Source organism: Otolemur garnettii, unplaced genomic scaffold, assembly GCF_000181295.1.
Source record: "Otolemur garnettii isolate 467f Iridium unplaced genomic scaffold, OtoGar3 scaffold00103, whole genome shotgun sequence".
Taxonomy (NCBI): Eukaryota; Metazoa; Chordata; class Mammalia; order Primates; family Galagidae; genus Otolemur; species Otolemur garnettii.
The window spans coordinates 2,513,553-2,538,242 of record NW_003852498.1 but is presented as its reverse complement, the minus strand read 5'-3'; the positions used below and the strand labels follow the sequence as shown (position 1 = coordinate 2,538,242).

Sequence of the window (24,690 nt, the reverse complement as noted above, 5' to 3'; positions counted from 1 at the left end):
GGTTTAGTTCAGGTATAACATAACAGACATTCCACTCACTGGGGAAAAGATGGCTTACTTAGTGCACGGTTGGATGCAACAGGCTGGCCATCTAGAAAAAAATAAGGCTCATTAAGCAAAAATAAATTCCAGATAGACCAAAAGGAACAGACATTTTGACCAAAAACTTAAAAGTGTATGTGTATGGATAATCAAATACACATGACAACTCCAGGTATTTAAGTTCATTCTACTTTATACTCACCAAAAAAAAGAAACAACTTCAACATTCAGTGGAAGGCAACTGCTTACATAGTTTATGAGACCTCCATAAAATGAGATGCAAATTGTCAATAAAGATGAAAAATATGAGCCATCTATATGTGTTGATAATGGAAAGATATGGAAAATATGTTGTCAGGTTAAAAGCAGGACTGTAGTATATCATGTGCGACTGACTGGAAGACTATGTATTCATACATGTTTAAAGACACAGAGGAAACTTCTAGAAGGAAATTGCTGCAGGATCAGCTGAGAGTCTGAGGGTGGGGAAACTTATCATTATATGCTTTCTAATTTTTACCACATTTTCATTTTTTAATTTAATTTAATTAATAAAAATAAAGGAAAGATATCTATATTACTTTAGAGAGTCTATTAAAGAATGTGCTTTAAGTAGTGTTCACTTAAAATGCGAGTGCCTGTTTACTAAGCTTAGCACTGTGCTGTTTTCACCTGCATGGTTTAAGAATTTGCAGACAGATTACAATGTAAACTTTTGGCATTTTTTAACCAAAAGTGATTTTTTTTCCTGAAAGTCATCTTTTTAATGAAGGAAATAACGTGCCTATAGAGCAATGTTTGCCCTTTCTCTTCTATTCTTTATTAATGCTATCTGTGAAAAATTAATAAATCCCTAGATGGGAGCATCTTTGTCTCGGGTTTATGTACTGTGATTCTGTCCTCATGACAGACCTTATGAATGTGTGCTTGTCTGACAGAAAATTCAGGAGCTGGAAACTTCGCTGCGTGAAGCTAAAGAAAGCGCTATGCAGAAGGAAGACAAGATTAGAAAGATGCAGAAAGAATTCGAGATGGCTGATGATGTGATAACAAAACTCGAAGCCAAAGTTTCTGAATTACATAAAACCCATGAAAAGAAAGAAGAAGTAATCCAAGTCCTTCAGGTAACTTAAACTCATTTCATAAACAAAAGTAGTTGTTGTGGGTCTTAACCTATTGCACGTGACAGAGAACTTGGTGTCTATTCTTCCCTTTCACCAGGACTTATTACCAGTGTGTGTCTGCAGTTTAAATACTTAAGCTTAAAAAAAGGAAGCAACTTAACATAGAAATGAAATGCAAGACTATATTGTCATATAAAATATTGATTTTTTTCATGCTAGGAAAATAATTTTCTTTTTTTGCAGTTTTTAGCTGGGGCTGGGTTTGAACCCACCACCTCTGGCACATGAGTCTAGCGCCCTACTCTTTTGAGCTACAGGCGCCACCCCCCCCCCATAGGAAAATGAATTTTAAAAGACATAAATGTTTTAATAGTTTAAAATGTTTGTCTCTTATCTTTTAAAAAAAATTGCTTATCTAACTACTGAGGCAGAACAGCCAGTGAGGTAGGAGGGAAGCTTAGAAAAAGTGGTTCCAGTTTCTTCACAGCGTGAAGAAACTGTGTTCAGACAGAGGGAGTGAGCAGCACGTTTCTTCAGCATTCAATATCAGAATGCTGTATAGACGCAGGTATCGATAGAGAGAGTGAAATCCTTCCTGGTATCAGAAGTAACCATATAGATGATGTAACAGGTATGGCTTTATTTAGTACCCATGAGGAAAGAAAGCAAAATGCAATAAAATCTCTTCACCATTTGAATTTTTTAATCGTTTCTATATATCATATTAAAAATCAGTAGACTGCAGAACAATATTTACTTCAATATTTATCATATTTAGTTGCAAGAATATTACCTTTGAACCCACTCACCACTGTGTGAATATACCTAGATAGTTGTCCAGTATAATAATCATTAATAATTGTATTAAAATCTGAATAAATTTCCTCTTTTGTATCTTTACAAATTGTTTCTATCAAGTAACATTGAATTTCAAAAAAAATTTTTTTTATTGTCCAGGGTTCATAGTGGGTGCCAAGAATTAGGTTACATTGATTGCATTTGTTAGGAAAAAATCCCTCTTAATAATAATTGTGTCCTGCCCCCAAGAGGTGGGCCATACACTGTAACTCCCCATCCTTCTCCATCCTCCCCTCTCTCTGTGCCCTCATTCCCCTGCCCCCTACCTTAATTTGAGTTTTTCTCTTCAAATTTGTTAAAAATTTTTAAACTGCACTAGAACTTTATGAACATCCTGTATGATAAAGAAAAAAGATTATAATGCCCACAAAATCTGAGACAAAATGCTTGAGTGACTAACCCTAACCAAAAAGGAGGGCAACATATTGAAGAAAACAACAAAAGTATGAAAAAAATACAGCATCAGAGAGCATGTGATTTTAAATATTAGATGCACTGTTACCTAGGTGGGAGCAGCTATGAGCTTTTCCTAAATTACTTTCTAAATGTAATGTAGTTAAAATCAGAAACTTGGCTCGGTGCCTGTGTCTCAAGCGGCTAAGGCACCAGCCACATACACCTAAGGTGGCGGGTTCAAATCCAGCCCAGGCCCACCAAACAACAATGATGGCTGCAACCAAAAAATAGCCGGGCGTTGTGGCAGGTGCGTGTGGTCCCAGCCACTTGGAAGGCTGAGGCAGGAGACTCACTTGAGCCCAAGAGTTGGAGGTTGCTGTGAGCTGTGATGCCACAGCACTCTACCCAGGGGCTCAGCTTGAGGCTCCGTCTCAAAAAAAAAAATCAGAAACTCAAAAGACTTCCCTTTTTGGTGGAATAAGGAAAGTTTCTCAATAGAATCCATCCAAAATGCAGGTAATATTAACTAAGAGCTTAATTTATGTTTTTAGTCTTTGCAGTTTATCAGTAACACTTTTTAATGCAATTAATATTTCTGTGAGCACACCTTTGGCCACATGCCACATGGTTGAAATAAGGAGTTCTTGTTATTCTTTTCTGAATCAGTATTTCTAAGTTTCATTTCTCTGAAACAAGAATTCCTTTAAACAGTGTTTTATGTAACTAGTTTCTTTCATTACATGTGGTCAAAAACTACCTGTGTGATTTCTACATTTTTAGGATACATTGATATTTTCCTTTTGGTAAATGGAATTTTTTTTTTTTGAGGTTTCTTTTAACTTTTAAGACAATATGTGAACAAACTGATCAGTGGAACAGAGACGAGAGCCCAGAAATAGACTCACTCCAATATAGTCATATAATGTTTGATGGAAGAGCAAAGGCTCCTCAATGGAAAAAGATGGTTTTATCAACTAATGATGCTATGCCAGGTGCAGTGACAGGCACCTGTTCACCCAGCTGCTCAGGGGGCTGAGGCAGGAGGGTCATTTGAGTCTAGCAGTTCCGGGCTGTAGTGAGCTTTGCCAACCGGATGTCAGTACTAAGTTCAGCAGCAGTACAGTGACCTCCTGGGAGCACCAGGAGACCTAGAAGGACACCAGATGGCCTAAGAAGAGGTAAACTTGCCCAAGTCAGAAACAGAGCAGGTCAGAACTCCAGTGCTGCTCAGTAGCAGGATCGCACCTGTGAATACTTACCACACTGGAGCCTGGGCAGGACAACTTGACATCTACTAGCAAAAAAAAAAAAATGAATCTAGACACAGAACTTACATGTTTCACAAAAATTAACTCAAAATGCATCATAGACACAAAGGTAAAATGAAAAGCTAGAAAACACCAGGAAAATGACATAGAAGAAAAATCTAAATGATCTTGAGAGGGCCTTTTTGAATACCAAAAGTATAATCTATGAAAGAAAAAACTGATGAATTGGATTTTATTAAGATTCAAAATTTCCACTTTGCCAAAAAAACACTGTTGAGAAAATAAGAAAAGAAGTCACATAGTAGAAGAAAATGTATACAAAAGACATATCTGATAAAGGACTTGTTATCCAAAATATAAAAAAACTCTTAAAATCAGCAATAAGAAAACAATACAACTTAAAAATGAGCAAAAGTTCTGAACTAGCACCTCACCAAAGAAGACAACAGAAAAACATGTAAAAGGGATACTCCACATCACACGTCACTAGGGAATTGCAAATTCAAAGGAGAGCCACATCTACTAGCACAGCCAAAATCCAAGACACTGACAACACCAAATTCTTGGGAGGATATGGAACAGCAGAAACATCATCCACTGCTGGTGGGAGCAAAATAGTATGGTCATTTTGAAGACAATCTGGCAGTTTCTTACAAAAACTAAATAAAATATGCTCCAGCAATGGAGTTGAAAACATGTCCACCCAAAAGCTGCATGTGCGTATCTATGGGCTGTGATAATGAGGTTCACGAATGTCCCTTGGGAAGCTATGCACCGACACCAGTGCCTAGGCCACCCCTTAAAGCAATTTTGGAGCTCTTTTTCTGGAATGAGAACTGTCATCATACTACCCCTGATGTCCTGAATGGTATAAAAATTTCTTTCTTTCAATATTTCCTTTATCTTTGGACAAAGAAAAAAAGTTATTGCCCAAATTGGAGGAGTGAGGAGAGTGTTTCGTTTCAAGTTAGTTAATTAGTCCCTAGCTAAAAACTGCTCACAGTGTCATGTGAGCTGGTGCATTGCTGTGATGCAGGAGCCCATTTCTGTACGTACCTTTCTCATGCTGAGATTTTCTTAACTGTTTCTCTGCTGATGTTTACTTGGTCTGCTGTCCTTCTCACAGTCAGCCAATAATTTTGATGCAGCATTCAACAAATTTTCACAATGTTTTTGTCAGTTCTGCGCATTACTGGCCATCCTGACCTCTCTTCATCAGTGACTCTTTCTTACCCCTCACCACACCTACAGTGCATCTTACAGGGGTACATGTGAAATTTACTAGATGTAGACTATAAATGTCTGAACACAATAACTAAGAAAATGCCGTGAAGGCTAGGTTGACCAGTTTGATGCAAGCATTTCAGATTGTGTGTAAAACGTTGTACGCCATGATGGCATTAATGTACACAGCTATGATTTAATTAAAGAAAAAAAAGATACACAGATTAAAAAGAAAAATGTTTAATCCATTTGTACACTGCCATTTTCTTTATGGCCTTATCCCCATAAACTTGGAATAACATGTCCCTGATTTCACTTCCACTTTTGCCAAGTTTAAAGGGAAATTTGATGTTTATTCATTCCCCTAATTCAAGCTGCAGCATTCACACAACAGCACACAAGGACGTGCAACAACATTAATGAACCCCACTCAGAAACCTGCACATATCAACACAAACACAGCTGTGAGACACTGAGATAGCAGGGCCATGAACCCATATGGAGGTGTTTGCACAGTGATGCCAACCTAAGCACATGGTGGCAATTCCACAAACTTGTCAGACCTCAGATAGCAGGTATATCATATTTGCCAAAACTTAGAAACAGCCAAGCTGTCTTTCAATGGCTAAACAGATCGCAAGTATGTAGGGGGCCAGCCCCCACACCCCCGCAGGTATCCCCAATGCTTGGCAGTGATGAGAGAATGGGAGAAATAAAGACAAAAAGACAGAATAACTTGTAAAAAGAGTGGGCCCAGGGGACCAATGCCACCAGTGCAAGGAACAGTGAAGGTCCCATGCTCTAGGCTGACTCCGTATTTATTACATACATTATCATTAAATCAGCACATGAATAATCAAAGGAAAAAGAAAAACCCACACCATATGGCATCATTCTCATAATGTTTGCAATTTCTTTAACTACCTCTTATGATCTTCCACTGTTCCATCCTATTCTGATTATGAGCTAAGGAAATGGAAGGCAGTTTAAAGAACGAGGAACTGGGCTTCGAAGGAGGATGTGCAGCAGTGGCAGGTTGGACCACGCACACAGTTTCCACAGGAGGCACTTAAGTCCCTGGGTCCCTGGGTCCCTGTGTGGCAAACAGGCTGACACCATACCCATATCGGCAGCGGGGGAGACAAGGTTTTTTCCCTTTTATGTAACACCAAGAGACTTTTCCTCTTCTCTAAGAGTCAGCTGCTCACACTGTTCCCAATGCATATTGAGGTGGCCCACTTGGCCCTCCCAGACCTTCGTACAGACTCTGTGGGGAAAATGTCAGGCCTCAGAAAGACATTACTTGTCTGTTTCTCTAAGACCTGAGCTGTCGTTTATAACAGACGTGGGTGGCTCCTGTTACACACTGTGGTCTCCCTCCACACGTACTTTCCCTAAGATTCACTTTCTCCATTAGTCCTTTATCCCTTGCCTCACAATCCACACTCTAATCAAAAAATCACTTCATGAATCTCAATTAATATTTCAAGTAAACAGTTTCCTTTCCTCATACTCCATAACCTAATAACCCTCATCAGTTTCCACCCACATGTCTCCCTCTTCTGTTGTTGAGGACTGCCATTGCCAGCATTGCTTCTCCATGTCTTGGGGTGTCTCTGAAGTCCTCTGACATACCCACAGACTGAAAGGAAGCCACATAGACAAATGATGAACAAAACAGCCACAGAAACAGTGGGGCCACTGAGGGTCTTCACCCTTTTAATAAGGTTAAAGTCAGAAAGCCCACTGGACTTTATCTAAATATCAGATCCAGGGACCAAATTGAGGTGTGCTTGAGATGCCTCAAAAATCTGTTCCTTTAATTTAGAAATGTACAATTTTAAATTTTCTTCTCTTCCTTGAAGATGTCTTTTCAGTGGTATATTCATACAATGGAATATTATTCAGCAATCTATAAAAGAAATGAGCTATCAAACCATAAGAAGACGTGGGAGAACCTTAAATGTATATTGCTAAGCCGGAGAAGCTAGTCTGAAATAGTTATGTACTAGACGATATCTAAGTATATGAGATTTGGGGAAAGATAAAATTATAGCAATTACCAGGAATTAGTAGGGATATGAGGGCTGAGTAGTCAAAGCACCAGAGAGTTTTACAGCAACAAAACTATTCTGTATGATACTGTAATGATGGACACATTATACATTCGTCAAGACCCACAGATGTGCAGTACAAATAAGAAACCCAATGTGAACTATGGATTTTAACTACATAATAATATATCAGTATTTGTTCATAACTTGTAACAAATGTACCATGTTAATACATGATGTTATGAGGGAAAAGGGCAGGGCACAGTTTCTCACACCTCTAATCCTAACACTCTGTGAGGTGAGAGGATCACTAGAGGCCAGATCAGACCAGTCTGAGCAAAAGCAAAATCCTATCCCTAGAAAAACTAGCCAGGCATGGTGGCATACACCTGGAATCTTAGCTCTTGGAGGCTGAGGCAGGAGGATGGCTTGAGCCCAGGAGTTTGAGGTTGCAGTAAGCTACTATGGTGCCACTGCACTCTAGCTCTGTCTCAGAAAAAAGACATAAATAAAATAAAGAAAAGAGGTAGGGGACAGAGATATGTAAGAAATCCCATTATATTTTGATTTTTCTGTAAGCCTAAAATTGCAGTTCAAAAGTCTATTACTTTTTTAGAAGTTTATGCACATAAATTCTGAGGGGAATGTTGGCATATTGGTATCCCTGGATTAGACTGTCTTTCAGTACAAGGTATACCTGGCAATGCTTTGTTTTGTGGCTTGAATTTAGTTTTGGTTTGATGCGTACATTGCTGCCTCTACATCGTTTTGTTTCGTTTAGCTGGTTTACTTTGGCGCACCCATTGCATTATTTTCAAACTTTTATTTTGTAGGTATATGAACTACTGTTTATTTTGTAGGTATATGAACTTAAAAAATCACTGAAGAAAGTTGGCATGGACACTTTCCCCAGGGAGTTAATAGTCTATCTTTAGAAAAGTAATCACAGTTATAATTAACATTACGATTTGAAGGGATCTTGAGTAATGTGTACAACTACTACTGGGGAAAAATATTCTACTGGGGAAAAATATTCGTTTTAAAATATAAAAAATTATATCTCTAGCTACATATTAGCTTCTAGTATAATTCATATCAAATAGTTATTATTAGTTAAATTTTTTGCCTTCCTGCCAACCACTCTTTAAAACTGGAGAAACTGAAACTGGTCTAATAATGTTTTTTTCTCTAAAACAACACAGGACAAAGTTGCTTTAGGAGCTAAGCCCTATAGAGAAGAAATTGAAGATCTCAAAACAAAGCTGGTGAAAATAGACCTGGAGAAAATGAAAAATGCCAAAGAATTTGAAAAGGAGTATGTCTTTGCCTTAACTGAATGTGGCTTTAATAGCTTAAATTTTCATTCTGAATTACATAAACCTCTTTGATTAGTTAACTTTTTAAAATATGAATATATGTTGTTATTGCTTTTTTCAAAGAATACCAATACCTGTAGATTTTCAACTCATTAAATTCTCATTATACAGAGTGGCCATAAAGTTTGTGGCTGCAAACTTGATAGCCACTTTGTATATGCAAAATTTTTTACAGTAAGCACAATTCTGATCAATTAACACATTGAGTCTTTGAATGCTTCTTCCTCAATCATGTAAAAAAAGTTAAAAATTGGTTTTTCTTATGCTTGACAATGACTGCTAAGAATCTTTAGTGTCTGTATCTCTGTGAGGGATGTCTTCAGCAGTTGGAGTAAGGTTTCTGTTGTTTCTCTTCATTTTTATTCCTATTGCGTTTTTGTGTAAAGGTTGTATTTCCTTTTAGTTTATAATGTGTAGGGCCCAAGAACATGTCCTCTTTGTATTGATTTCTTCATGCATGCCATTATATAGAAGTAACATTACACATAAGAGCATGCCTGAAGTTCTTTGAGATATCGCATAATGAAAAGAACATTAAACAGAGTCAAAAGAACTAGAAATATATTTCTGCTTACTAATGCATCACATTAGGCCATTTAATCTCTCTGGTCCTCTCATTCATTATCAACAAAAGGAGAGGTTTATATTAGACTTGTTAAAAATGTCTTCTGGCTCCTAACACTTCTATAAATCTTAAATAAATATTTAATGGTGACCTCTAATTGTGCCCAAAAAGCAGCACTCTGAATGTTCATACTGTCTGACCAGATATCTGTTGGCAAAACCAATTGGTTTTAATGAAACGTATACCTACTAGGTTCTTAATTATAAAAAGCAATTTTGCTTATAGAGTAAAGTCAGCAGATACTTTCATGTCATTAAGACGGGCAGAAAATCTTAAAATGTATCATTGATAATTAATGCCTAACTTAACAATTCATAGAATGTCTCTAATGGGAAACAATGATCAGAATTTGATCTCTGCCTGTACCACCTTAGACCAGAGCTCTAGTCAGGTTTTTCCTTTCTGTCCTTTCTGACAATGCAGAAGTGAAACTGCTTTTTCTCTGTCACGCTCTATTAATTTTACCTTTAAGACATTTCTGGGACCCCATGGTAACAGCTTAATTATTTGTTTTATGGTATAACTTTGTTTAATATCTAATTAATAGCTCTTGGGCCTTCCAAAATTTAGAAAAACTGTTTCTTCAATATTAAGAAAATTGGACTCTCCCTACACCTAAAGAGAATGCTTCTAATTTTATGGCATTATAACCGTAAAGAACATGATACCAGAGAGATATCATAAGGCCCTATCTACTGCAACTTAGGGATATTATATCAGTGTGATATATTGAGAAATTCTTGACAGCAGTTCTGTTTATTCTCCCATAAAAATCAGTTCCATATTTTTATTCTTGTTAGAATTACTTCTGCAAAATCCACCATAGAACATCAAAAAGAAGTTATAAGACTACTGAGAGAAAATCTTAGAAGAATTCAACAGGCCCAGGATACCACAAGTAAGCAAAAAGTACAAATACTTTCAGATCCTTTCTATTTTACTTCTCAGTATGCCTATAACAGACCTTGAAGACTACTGTTACATATGTGACTATCAAGAGTAAGCCTAAGTTAACCACCAATCTATTTTTCAACTGAATTAAAATCAGATTCATCTTGTGACATCTCCTTAGTTTGCTATAATCTTGACTATATGTCCATTATAGATTATTGAAAAATATATGAATTCTACTTTTGCATTTTCAGTTCTTTACATATTAGTGAAGATATTTTCAGTAGTGCAAAAATTAATCAATGTAGAAGTACCCTTCCTAAGAAAAGGAATGTCAATCTATACCAATATAGATTTTATGCACCTAATAAATTGTAATCGGTGTACAGTAACAACAAATAAATATGAGTGTTCTTCAGACCAAAAATACCAAGTTAATATGTATTTACAAAACTCTGAAATTTATCTTAGGCATACTTTTCACTTCTAATGGTCGTGTTTCTGCTTACACATTTCTTAGACTATCTTTTTCCATATTACTGTCTCTTTGGGTTTTATTTGAAAAGAAAATGCTAAACAGTACTTGGGATAGCTTCATGTAGTACAACAAGCACTGAACTAAAAAGTCAGGCGCAGGTCTCACTTAATGGCTATGTGAAATCTCAGGGTGATCATCTGAACATCTAGCTTATAAGCTTATACGTATATATGCTTGTTATAAAGAACAAGCCAAAGGTGTGTATGAAAGCACACTGAAGATTCTAAATGCCAAGCAAAATATAAGATGATATTGGCTTATATTGTCTACTCATTTAAAAAAAGAAAAAAGAGGTCATGTTTAGGATGTTGCCTACTACCTATTGTAGCTTGAAGTTTCCTAGTATCTATTGTAGGAGTCACATCTCCTATCTGGAAAACTTCAAGCTATAAAAATAGAAATAGCGAAGATTCTTTGTTATAGAAGGCTCAGGATAATTACTCTTGATTTGTATGTGACTTTCAGGTACATACTATACCTAGATTCAAAATAAAATAGACAGCAAGAATCTCTCCCCATACATATACCCTAGCACTCTTTTGTGAATTGACAGTGACTCAATAGATGATTCCACTTTACAAACATTTCACATTTCTATTAACTGTACCTACAATTTACAAAACAGTCTTTTTTACTACTTGTACACACACAGTGCCGAATAATTAATAATATGTGCTTCCTTATCATTCTAAGGTGTATTAACAAGTATGTATTGAATACTCATAATGTACTGAATGACTGAGGGTGGACCACATACACTTACACATACAGGCACACACTGGGTGGTAGCAAGCCGTCCAGGGGATCCCCTATATAGAAGGTAGGTCAGGGAGGATTGCCATTGGTGCAGTCAGGATGAAAGATCGTAGTGTGCTGGATATGGTGGTGGAATTGATATTTAGAATTGATGATCGAATAGGTAGAGTAGGTGAGGTAAAAGGAAAAAGTCAAGGTAACTTTGAAGGTCACGATGGTTGAGAAGATTTGATTTTTATAGTGGCTCACTGTACCTAGTAAGTATTGTACCTCGGTGTCTCCCTTATTTTGAACTTTGGAAATAATTGAAATTATCACCTATTTGTGTATTTGCCTCCCACAGTGGTATCAGAACATGATTCTCAGCCTTCAAATAAACCTTTAACCTGTGGGGGTGGAAGCGGCATTATACAAAACACAAAAGCTCTTATTTTGAAAAGTGAATATTTAAAGCTGGAAAAGAAAATTTCTAAATTAAAGGAACAAAATGAACAGCTAATGATGCAAAATAATGAACTATTAAGGTAAGATCTGCTTACATGATGCAGCTGTTATGCTTATGGCTGTTACAGATGTGCAGGGTCATAGCATGTGTACCTATTTTTGCAGGTGGTAATCATTCACACAGTACAGGGAAAGTAATTTTTAGAGGTCAGGTAGTGAGTGTCTATAAAAAAGAACACGGTAGCCCCATTCCCAGTGTTTGCTGTCTTATCAGCTGACCTATTTTTAACTAAGCTAAGAAGCAGGAAGGATACAAAGACCTTTGAGGGGGCAGCTGAAACACACCACAAATTCATGTCCCCACGCCCAGGGGGCCTTGCTCAAAGAAGAACTCTTTAAGTGCATTATTGTAGCTTTTGACTTTATAAACAGATCTAACAAATTTATTTTTTTATCTTCTATCACTGTGAATGATCTTTCTGCCAAGCATTCTGCTAATGATTCAGTAAAAGACAAGTAGACGTTAAATAATTTTACAAATAACCAATTCTTTGTAATGAGTGCCATTAAAACAAGCAAAAAACAAATCCCAAGAGGACATGATAAAAGGATGCTATTATGAAAGGGGGATCTAACATTACTTAAGTGTTGGGGAGGAGAGGTAGTGACCAAGAACTAATGTACAGGCACACGTCGTTATACTGCACTCTGCTTTTCACACTTAGCAGCTGTGCTGGTGGTGCTGTTACCGTTTTTAGCCAGTTGAAGGTTTCTGGCAACCCTGTATCAAGCAGCTGCATCGGTGCCATTTTTCAATAGCATGTGCTCACTTCTTGTCTCTGTCAGCATTTGTTAGCTATAAAATATTTTTTAATTAATGTATGTACTTTTTTTAGATATAATGATACCACACACTGAATCGGCTATAATATAGTATAAATATAACTTGCATGTACACTAGGAAACCAAAAATTTTGTGTGACTCACTTTTTTGTAGTGGTTTGGAACCTAACCTGCAATATTTCCAAGGTATGCCTGTATAAGAATAGACCTGAAAAACAAGTGGAAATTAGGTTAGGTGAGACAAAAAGAGGAATAAACCATCTAAGTAGGCCAAGGGAATACATGTACACAGGCTTTGACTCTGGAAGAGTAACCAGCGGTGGGGCTGAAAGGCCCTTAGAAGGTCATTCACAGGAATTTGGGGTTTTATCCTAAATTTAATGGGTGGATGACCTGTACTGGAGGGGAGGCCCTGATGAGATCATAGAGCGTCTTTGGTTGCTAGACATTATAAGTGAAACTGATTTCAGACTCTGTTTATGGTAGCCCAGGCACAAGATAATTTTGGCATGGACTAAAATGTTCCCAATAGGGATAAACATAGGAGATGAATTTGGAAGATAGGTCTGAGAGTGCATCAAGAAATTGTATCAACAGGTGATTGATGAAATAATGGGTTAGAAGTAGGAGAGCCAATCCTCCAGGATTGTTTCCCAGGTTTCTCTCTGGAAGAACTGTATAAGTGCTGATGGCATTTCCTATATAAACCAAGGCTAACTGGCTTGGCGCCTATAGCTCAGTGAGTAGGGCACTACCCACATCCACCAAAGCTGGCAGGTTCTAGCTCGGCCTGGGCCTGCTAAACAACAAAGACAAATGCAACCAAAAAAAGCCAGGCATTGTGGCAGGCACCTATAGGCCCAGCTGAGGCAAGAGAATTGCTTAAGCCCAAAAGTTTGAGGTTGCTGTGAGCTGTGATGCACAGTAGTGTGATGGCACTCTACTGAGGATGACATAGTGAGACTCTCTCAAAAAAAACAAGGCTAACTGTCTAATCTTTTAGAAAATATAGTGTAATATTTCCTTTATAATAAGAATGGTACACCAAAGATTCCTATATCCAGAAGACTAATTTATTACATTATTATAGCAAAGTGTCTATAGATAAACCACTCTGGGTGATATCATCAAATTCGTTTGAAAACCTGATGTCGTACTTTCAGTTTTCTTTTTAAGACTCCATGATCATGGAAGTTTACTACAGTTATTCCATTTATATAGATACACTTCATTTTCTGAACAGTAGAATTAGTCCAAACATGAAGCATTAGGTTGAAAATAAAATGTAAACATGTTAAAAGAATTTTTGAATGTATTTCATCATAGTATTTTAAATTTGTTAATGTAAATGTGAATACATTTTAAGAATTGAGAAGTTTTACAGTCTTCCTTTTTTTCTCCCCACATTTAAGCAATAATCGTCATCTTTCCAGTGAGGTCAAAACGTGGAAGGAAAGAACCCTTAACAAAGGGGTAACTTGTGAGAACTCTCCTAAGTCTCCCAAAGTGACTGGAACACCTTCTAAAAGGAGGCAGATTACACCTTCTCAATGCAAGGAATGGAATTTACAAGATCCTGTGCCAAAGGAGTCACCACAATCTTGGTTTTTTGACAGCCGATCAAAGTCTTTACCGGCTCCTCATCCTATTCGCTATTTTGATAACTCAAGTTTAGGCCTTTGTCCAGGTAGGTAAAATTTCTCCAAGGCCTTGCACTAAAGTTCAGCCACTTTACCCCAATTGAAATCCTTCTGTCACTTAAACCCTCAGTTTTCTCCAAAGATAGCCAAGCAATTCTCTCAAGAACATGAAGATACTTCTCTAAAAACAAAACAGATTTCACTGAAAGTCTTTCCTATCAGTTCAATGCACAGTATGTCCAGTAGCATTGAGTTCACTTTACGCAAGCCTGATCTTAGACTTGCAGCATTTGCTTATTTATTCATGCAGTCACCACGGTATTTTTAGCCCTGCTGTGTGTTAGATACTAGACCCTGAGGGTGTGTTGACAAGCAAAACCAGGCACAGCCCCTGTCCTCAAAGCTTACAGTCTAAGGGGCGGTACAGACAGTACTCAAAGAGTCCAAAAAAAAAATTCCAGTTCAGAATTAAACAACCTGTGCTTGCTTTAGCAGTACATACGATAAAATTGAAACAGAATTAAAGAGCTAGTTCCCATTTGAATTAGTAGCATAAGTCTAAAAAAATGTTACTTTTAAAAACTGACATTTTTAATTATAAAAAGTATAAAATAACTCAAAAAATTAAGACAGTTGCCAAGATCAGTTATGCTATACTTATTTACTTTTATAAATATAATAATTTTAAACTGAATATTATTTATAAAAAAAATAGATGTGCAGCTGAAGTACTTTTTGAAGATTCAAAGTTTTCCAAAGATGACTAAAACACAAACTATTGTTCAGGCACAGTGGCTCACACTTGTAATCCCAGCACTCTGAGAGGCTGAGGTGGGCAGATGAGCTCAGGAGTTTGAGACCAGCCTGAGCAAGAGCGAGAACCCGTCTCTACTAAAAATAGAAAGTAAAGCTGGGTGTTGTGGTGGGCACCTGTAGTCTCAGCTACTCGGGAAGCTAAGGCAAAAGGATCGCTTAAACTCAAGAGTTTGAGATTGCTGTGAGCTATGATGCTACGGCACTCTACCCAGGGCAACAGAGTGAGACTCTGTTCCCAGAAATAATAAAGTAAAATAAAATACAAACTTTTTGTTTAGCACCCCATTTTTTCAAAAACTAGGTTGAAAGAAAGTCAGTCTCAATCCACGTTTGATTCACTGGAATCTCAAAATGATGAATTCCAAATAAAACTTTATTACTCCTTAGTTTTATGTATAATATGGTTTTTCTAACAGTTTATTTTATGACAAAATGAAGAATAAACTCCTCCAACTCTGATGAGGTGAAATACACCCTTTTAATGACCAAACACAGTGAACCACACTGCCATTTTGTGTTCCTCTTAGCTCTCACATCTTCACATCCAGCTGTGTGTGGTTTTCATGTGTTTTTGAATAGGATTTTTTTTTCTTCCTCAGAGGTACAAGCTGCAGGAGCAGAGAATATGGACCCTCAGCGAGGTCCCAAGCACACCTATCCAGGAAAAGACGTGCCCGAGTGCAGAACTCAATAAACAACTCTGCTGTCACTTTTCTGGGGGCCCAAAATTCCTTCTTTGTATGGAATGTAATGACTTTTGTTTCTTTATGTGTCTGTCCCTGGAAATGATGTCACACAGTCCAAGTTAATTTTAATTCAGCTTTCACTTTGCTACTAGATTTGGAAGATAAAGGAACCAGAAACGAATGCCTTGCGGAAATTTAGAAGGATGATAGCATTATCATCTTACATGGGGTAACGCTTTTAGAAGTTGAATTATTATATTTATTTATATATTTTATAAAGAATAAAGTTATTGAAGGAAATGTAATGTTATCCACATGTGACATAAATAATTCTAAACATAATACATATGTTAATGTAAATATCATTTTTTAGCAATAAGCTACCTTTTAGTACCTTACACATTCAATAAACGATAACCTGTAGTTCTGACTCACAAGTCCATGTAATAGAAATGCTTTCATGGTGGGTACTCTCCTCTTTTGTCGACTTTTAGGATTTTGTGAAAATACACATATGTTTTCTGGATTTAAATTCTTACAGGATAGCAGAGCCTGTATCTTCTTAACTTTTAGTCCTAATCTTCCTTTTGCCATAGTAAGTACAAATGTTCTTTCTTACTTTTCTGTTAACCTAGCCACCCCAATCCCTACAAGTACTCAGATTGGTTGGTTTACTATTAGACTTTGTTCTCCATTGCGCTTCACATCTAGCTGGAAGAACGTTATTGATCATTTATTCTACTTTAGACATGAGGAAATGAGACCAGATTTTCTATCAAAGGAAAGTTTGCCAAACCTGGAATCCTCACAATTACATAAAGAATGTATGAATCAACTTCATGCACTCTATAAAACTTTTGAAATTTTTTGTGGACTTTTGTGTGTGGATTTAATTTTCTAGGATATTAGGGTCCATACTTTCTTTTATCATATTCGCAGGGCAGTCTGTCATCCTATAAAAGTTCAAAAGACTATAGTTTTAGAGGTTATTTGCTATTGCTTTCATTTTATGTAACTTTGAAAAACCATGTTAAAAAGCAAATTGCACAAGGTCATAGGACAGTTGAAGTGACGTCCAGGTATTCTTGACTCTTTGGTAAGCAGATTCATGCAAAGGGAGATATTATCAATGGTATCATATCCATTATTGTAAAGTCTGAACATTGGATATTTTTTTCTTCTCCTAACTTACTACCATGGGAGTTCACTAGGTCTAAGGGGAAATTGTCCATTCCTATACTTTTTCCCCCAAACCTGTTCATTGGGAGTCTGGCTTCTCCTTTCTGCCATTATCCAAACACAATACTAACAGCTGCAGGTTTGATTCTTTATGATGTTTGTTCCTCTGCTGAACGCAAGTAACCCAAAGTAGTGGATAAGTTCACGTGGACGGTAAAACCCACTTTAAAGCCATCAGAAATAGAATCAGTTGTCAGGTATTTTCTTCCTCAGATTTGGGGAGTTTGGGGCCCTTATGTCTTCAGTAAGCTCTGAAGTATCCTTCTTCTCCTTTTGGAACCCCCATAATGTATATATTGGTCCTCTTAAGGACGTGCCATACTCCCATAGTCTCTTTACTTTACTTTGTGTTTTTTTCTTTTTGTTTCTTTGATTCAATTATTTTAGATTACTTGTCTTCAAGTTTGCAAATTCTGCTTATGTCTGTTGTTGAATTCGGCTAATGAATTTTTTTATTCAGTCATTGTATTCTTTAGTTCCAGAATCTGATTTTTTATAGTTTCTCTTTGTTGATATTCTCACTTTGTTCATACGTTACTTTCCTAATTTTGCTTGTGTCTGTGTTCTCTTATAGATTCCTGAACTGCTTTAAGGCAATTAAATTCATAGATATTTGTATCTTTGGGTTGGTTCCTGGAGATTTATTTTGGTCCTTTGATTGGGACATCATTGTTTCTTCATGTGCCCTGTGGTATTTTTTCCCCCTGAGTTGTATGCATTTGAAAAAGCAGGGGAAGCCTAATGAGTAAACCTAATCAGTAGCCTAATGAGAGATGCTGAGGGGCCTCTGAAACACTTTGGGAGCAGGCAGTGCAAAGTTCACCTGTTTCTTATTCTCTCTGGTGTCTGTCTCCAGCACTGTACATCCTTTGTTACTTTAAGTTGCCCCACTCTCCTTTGATCTACTCGCTCCCAGATGTCCAAAGTGTGCCACTCCCCACCAACTCCCCAAATCAGTTAAGACAAATACCAGTGGAAAACCAGAATGTTAAATGCTCATTCCCTTCTCCCACGCTTCCCAGAATGAAGTTGAGCACCTTCTTCCAATTGTAACTAGGCTCTGTCTGTACCACTGCAAGCCCTCTGGTGCCACAGGGACACCCCAACGCCTGCTTTTGGCAGGCCCCAGATGTTTAACTAGGCTGGTTCTGTCAGCACTCTACGTCTCCAAGTCAGGCATGAAATGTCAGGCACATGTTTCACTCTCCTCACTCCCTACTCCTCACCTCCCCCCAACTCAGGGAAAAACCACTTGGTGGGCACTGAGCTATGTAAAGTAAAACAGCTCTTCTTACCTGTTTCTGTGTAGATGTTCTCAGGTTTGCACTCACCCGGTATATTCATATTTCTTAACAGATTCCTATAAGTTCTCATAAAGGTATTTTGGTTGTATATTGTTAAGTCAGTGTATTTTATAGCAAACAAAAACTGGGGCTTCATACCATCTGATGTTCCCCTGAGAGTTTTGCTTAAATCTTACGATCTGAATTTCAATATCATGAGAATGTGAAGGACCACATTCTAACTAAAAGGAAAGTAGTTATCTATGGATGATAGCAGGGCCTTGCTCCAAAATCCTAAAAGCTTGAAATGCAATTCACCTACAAGGACCTGCCAAAGGCTCAAAACAGCCCTGCTATTTACCACTGATACCTCAAGTACCATCAGGTCTGCTGGGTCATATGACCCAAATAGCAAAGAAGCTTGCACAGCAGCCCAGATCTATTGCAGAATCTCCTCCTATTATGGACTCCACTCCAACTAGCAGCTTTTTAGGTCATTTGGTAAGTGAGCCAGAAAGACATACCCAAATGTTTCCTCAGAAATCCAAATAGGTCCAATAAGCACTATGCCTCTTTCTTGATTGTAGGAGCAGCCAGATGCAGCAACTCATCTTTCACTTTAGAAGAGATGTATCAACATGTCTCATACCACTGGACACCTAGAAATGTCACTGAGGTAGAAAGCCCATAAATTTTAATTGTATTTATTTCTCATTCTCTGTAATCAAATTCTTACCACATCTGGAGTAGCTGCTCCTTCCCACTCAACAGGTCCAATGAGCATGATGCAATCCATGCAATGGACCAGAGTGATATCTTTTGGAAGGGAAAGGCCATCAAGATCCCTGCAAGCTATTTGCACTAGAATGCTTATTGTAGCTCAATTCATAATTGTCAAGTCATGGAAGCAACCTAAGTGCCCATCAACCCATGAATGGATCAACAAACTGTGGTATATGTATACCATCAAATAGTATTCAGCCATTAAAAAAGATGGAATATCTTTGTTGTAAAATGATTTTTGGTCTTGTGGATATACACTTAGTAGAGGAACTGCAGGATCAAATGGCAGGTGTACTTTTAGTTCCTTAAGTGTTTTCCAAACTTCTTTCCAAAAGGAATGTATCAGCTTGGATTTCCACCAGCAGTGCAGAAGTGTTCCCTTTTCTCCACATCCACACCAACATCTGTAGTTTTGGGATTTTGTTGTGTGGGCTTACTCTTACTGGACTTAGATGATATCTCAAAGTGGTTTTGATTTTCATTTCTCTCATGATTAAAGATGATGAGCATTTTTTCATGTGTCTGTAGGCTGTGCGCCTACCTTCTTCACACTCCAGCAGTATTTTATAAGATTAAAAGAACACAATACAAAAAAAAAAAAAAAAAGACGGAGACTTTACATCTTTTACATTTACCTGCATGGAGTTGAAATACATTCTTCTTAGTAAAGTATCGCAAGAATGAGAAAATAATATTAAACATACTCCATACTAATATGAAATCAATATATAAATAATTACATTCTCTTAAGAAGAATAAAACATGAATACAGTCCAGTGGGGGGGGGGCGGGATAAAAGGAAGCAGAGGGGTGGGGGAGGACATTTGGCAGAAGGAGGGAGGGCCTGAGGCGGGATCTCACCTGATGTGCACATCATGAGGGTGTATAACACACCCCCTGGGTGAGGGGCTCCTCTATAAATGGAACTTTACCCTGGAAATGAGAACAATGTAACCTAAAAAGTATACACTTGTATTAATTTGAAAAATAAAAAAAAAATACTCAAAATAAAAAAGATCCTGGCAAGCTACATGGTGACTCAGGCCTGGAAAGGATGGTAAATGTGTTTTGAAAGCAAACTATTTCTCACAGGCCTTATAGACAAGAATAAAGAAAATGGAATTTGCCATATCAATAGCTGCCTACCAGGCAACAGGAGATGTGTTAATTTGCTCAAGCTGTGAAACCCTATCTGGTACAGCAGCTGCAATTAGAGTCACCACTGATTAAGCTTATGATAACCCACTGTCATTCTCCAGGATTCATCCGTCTGCTGCACAAGCCAAATGGGAGCACTGAATGGGGATTGTGATGGAAATCATCACCCTGCAGCTTTTCAGTCCTTAGAGGTGGCATCAATCTCTGAAATCCCTCTAGAGAAGCAGTGTTCCCTTTGATTTACTACGTCCCTAGGTAGAGGCCAGGCTAATGGCTTCTGTTTGGCCTTTCCTTCCATAATACCTCGCTCCACAGCTTAGGGAAGCAATGTGAGGGTTCTGCCAGCTTGCTAGGTATATCTCTTCCAATTATGCTTTCTAAACTGGGGAAGTGAACACAGGATGCATCCAGGGACCCACGGGACCCACTGTGAGTCAGACCTTAGCTGAAACTCCATTGATCGTCTCCTGAAATCAGTGTCAGTCCAGGGCCAATGCCCAGTACTTTCTGAAAGATGTGATTATTTCCTTTTCCCTGAGGCACTGTTACTCCAGTAAGAGGCCATAGATCCCTTTGGGGTAGCTGGGGGAAGAGGTATAAATTTTCAGTAGTGTACTGGGGTTCTTTCTCTAAGAGACCTAGCTTCTCCTTCATTCAAGGGACTCTGGGTCTATAAACTTACTTAACTCTGGGCCATGATTCTGCTTTTATTATTCTAGTTAGATTTTTTTCACTTGGAAGTCTTCTGCTCGTAAGAATTTTAGTAAGAGTCCTGCGATTTTTACTTGTAGGAAACCATGATAATCCAGCCAGTGCCATAGATCTATATGAGAGAAATCATGCTAATTGCTGCCCACCACAGTTGTCCATTATGCTAACTACACCCACTTTGCCTTTGGCAGTTGAAGGCCATCACTTGGACCCTGCCACTCCAGGAGTCAATTATTAGGTTGAAGTTTTCCACTTGAGTGAGTGAGTTCCCTCTGCAAGGTCTGGCCCACAGAGAGGAGCAGTCACAGAGCTCCTCAGGGATGCTGGGCCCCCCTCACAAGTCTATTGCTGAAAGCATTGGTGAGTGAAAGGTATGTCTCCTGGCCCCTCTCAGTGGGGGTAAGTTTTAAGCGACAAATTCATTCTTGCATCCCAATCTCCCTACGCCTTTGAACCCCCTTTTCTACATTAAGCCCGGGAGAACGGGCATCTCCAACTCTCACAGTAGACTGTCTTTTGATCCATGCTCCAGATGGTCAACCAAACAAACCAGTAACCCCTTTCTAATTTCCTAAGCTGCAATATTAAATGCAGAATCTCTGCTTAGTGAGCACGTATCAATGAATGCAGCCTTATGTCCATTCAACACATATTCCCTCTGCCTGTATAAGTTAGAAAACTCAAGGAGTTCTTTGGAGGGTCGTGCACCTCCTCCTGGGCTTTGTACTTCACCTCTAAGGGGCCTGCTGGGATGGTGTCTAGTAATAAGTCTAGAAGCAAAGAAGGATGATGGAACTAACTGAAGGAGCATGGTCTTACTTGGCATCTGCCCAGGGAAGGCCATTGCCACTTCCTCAGGCAATGCAGTTAGTGCTCTCAGAGAGAGCTGGAAAGGCCTGGGGAGGCCACTTCCTCTGGCAAAAAAAAAAGAAAAAAAAATCAAAATTTAGGACCTCAATGTCCCTGGCTTCACCAGGGTCTTCCCACATATCTCTACTGCAACTTACAGAATTCCCATTCTCTCCCAATCAACGTCCTCACCTTACCAACAGATGCTCTGTGAAGCTAAGAGTTGAACTTTCATTATAATTCAGGCAATCACCTGATAAGGGCTTCTGTCTGATTTTCAGCAATTTGTGACTACAGAAGAAATTTTCCTCAGTATATGGCCAGGAGCCCCTCAGTTACTATGTAGAGCTTGAGCTGGAAATCTGAATTCCATCTGTTTCTTTCATAACTGTGCCCAATGATATTAGGAGCAAAAAACCAACATCATCATATTCCTCAGATGTTCAAAAGTATCATACAAAGTCATTAAGTTCCTCACCTCTTATCAGTAGTATTTAGACATTTTGCATATCTCTATAAACAATTCATATCATAGGCTACCAGTGAGCCTTTAGCATTTTTATTTTTTTTTATTAAATCATAGCTGTGTACATTAATACTGTCATGGGATACAGTGTGCTGTTTTTATATACAATTTGAAATATTTTCATCAAACTGGTTAACATAGTCTTCATGTCATTTTCTTAGTTATTGTGTTAAGACATTTATATTCTATATTTAGAAAGATTCACATGTACCCTTATAAGATGAATCATAGGCGTGATCCCACCAATTACCCTTCCTCCCCCCACTCCTCCCCTCCTTCTCCCCTTTCCCCATATTCTTGGGCTATAATTTGGTTATATCTTTCCTATGAAAGCTATAAATTAGTTTCATAGTAGGGCTGAGTACATTGGATACTTTTTCTTCCATTCTTGAGATACTGTGCTAAAATCACACTACAACAAAGACATTTATACCAGAATGTTTATTGCAGCCCAATTCATAATTGCTAAGTCATGGAAGAAGTCCAAGTACCCATCGACCCACGAATGGATTAATAAATTGTGGAATATGTACACCATGGAATACTATGCAGCCCTAAAGAAAGATGGAGACTTTACCTCCTTCATGTTTACATGGATGGAGCTGGAAAATATTCTTCTTAGCAAGTACCTTTAGCATTTTTAAATCTAATCAAGTTAGAAAGCCAATTTCAGAAACCCTGAAAAATGTGGGAAACTCATCCTTTAAGGCTGGTCATAGTGGCTCACACCTATAATCATAACACTCTGAAAGGCCAAGGTGGGTGAATTGCTTGAGCTCAGGAGTTTGAGACCAGCCTGAGCAAGAATGAGACCCCCATCTCTAAAAATAGGCAGGTATGTGGTGGGCTCCTATAGTCCCAGCAACTCTGAAGGCTGAGGCAAGAGGGTTGCTCAAGCCCAAGAGTTTGAGGTGCTATTAGCTATGACACCATGGCACATCCTGCCAAGGATGACAAAGTGAGACTATCTCAAAAAAAAAAAAAAAAAAATCTGTTTCTCTAGAACACTCCAGGCACCAAAATCTGGATTGCTTTGGGTTCTCCATAGAGAGAGAACCAATAGAATATCTATAGATGCTTTCCAACTTAAGATGTTTCAGCCTACAATTTCTTGACCATCAGTGATGTGAAAGCCATACATATTCAATAAAAACTGTACTTTGAATTTTGATCTTTTCCCAGGCCAGCAATCCAGCAGTATGCAGTAGGATACTTACTTGTGATACTGGACAGTGGCAGTGAGCTGAGCCCTCAGCCGTGGAATCATGAGAGCAAACAACTGATCCCATACTCTAGGATATAGCATTCAATAAATTACATCAGATATTTATGACAAAGTAGGCTGGCTTTGAGTTACATAATTTCGCCCAATTTTAAGCTAACGTAAATGATCTGAGCATGTTTAAGATACACTAGACTAAGCACAGATGTTCATTAGGTAGTTGGGTGTGAAAGGGTATGTGGTGAGAATAAGATGGGTTGCTCAGGGTAGGGCTTTGAGATGTGGCCTTTGCCTCACATCTCCCATTCTTATTATTCTGTAAATTCAGCTTTAACCTGAAGGTGTATATTTGAGTAGTTTAGGGTGATTAAGGGATTAACTTTTAAATGGGAATACTGTTGTGTGGGTCATGGGTTATGTCAATTATTGTTTATTATGAGTCATTATTGTTATTTAAGATAAGTGTTAATCACAGTTGTTTAAGATAAGAGTTAGTAGGTACTTGCTTTCACCTTTTATGTGTAAAACTGTGGTTTTGGAAATGGAAGAACAGAACAGTCTTGGAGAGACTACTCTCACTTTCTCCAGAATTGCTGACCTTGTCATCGTAAAGGTTGGTGGGCTTAGCCCAGTCTCTGCATATTGGCTGACAGTGACAGGCAGTCAGACCCTCTTTATGCATTTCAACTATCAATATTTTCAGCTTATAACAGTTTATGAGGACATGAGCCTCCTGTAAGTTCAGGATACACACCCACACACACATATTTATTTATTTTGTGGATTTATTAGGGGGACTGGCTCATGTAATTATGGAGACTGAAAAGTCCCACAGTAGGCCATCTGCGAGCTGAAGGAGCAAGAAAGCCAGTGGTGTAACTCTCAGTCTGAGACTGAAGACCTGAGATGGGGGGTGGGGGGGGCTGCCTGGGTACGTCCCAGACTCAAAGGCAGGAGCATGTAGAGTTCTGTGGGCGGGAGAAAATGTGTGTCCCAGGTCCAGGGTGGAGATAGTTTGTTGGGGTTGTGAGGCACGGACCTCAACCTGGTTTGAGAACCCACAAAGAAAACATCTGAGGAAAATACAACACTTTACATGAACTTGGACGTAGAGACTGAGAACGCCTGGAGAAGGCGACACTATCTGACGCGGTGGCAGACTGGGACGATGCAGCAAGTCTCTGGCTCCATCAGAAGGTTTTGATTGATTTCTAACACAAAGCATATATACAAAATAAAAAATGCCAGAAGATGGGGTTAAAAAACAAATCCCAAACCCCCGGAAAATTGGATAGGGGGAAATGCTGGGTAAACCGGAACATGAGTAGAGAGAGGGTC

At 38.3% G+C, this 24,690-nt stretch overlaps 1 protein-coding gene across 1 annotated transcript in view; it reads left to right on the top strand.

The window, feature by feature from the left end:
• CENPE (centromere protein E) overlaps positions 1-15,589 on the top strand; it is a 93,904-nt gene extending 78,315 nt beyond the window's left edge. The window contains 6 exon segments of the mRNA XM_012809274.2: positions 981-1,166; positions 8,169-8,281; positions 9,768-9,865; positions 11,496-11,676; positions 13,852-14,126; positions 15,495-15,589. Coding sequence (XP_012664728.1) covers positions 981-1,166; positions 8,169-8,281; positions 9,768-9,865; positions 11,496-11,676; positions 13,852-14,126; positions 15,495-15,589 — 948 coding nt within the window.
• Positions 15,590-24,690: the final 9,101 nt, after the last annotated feature.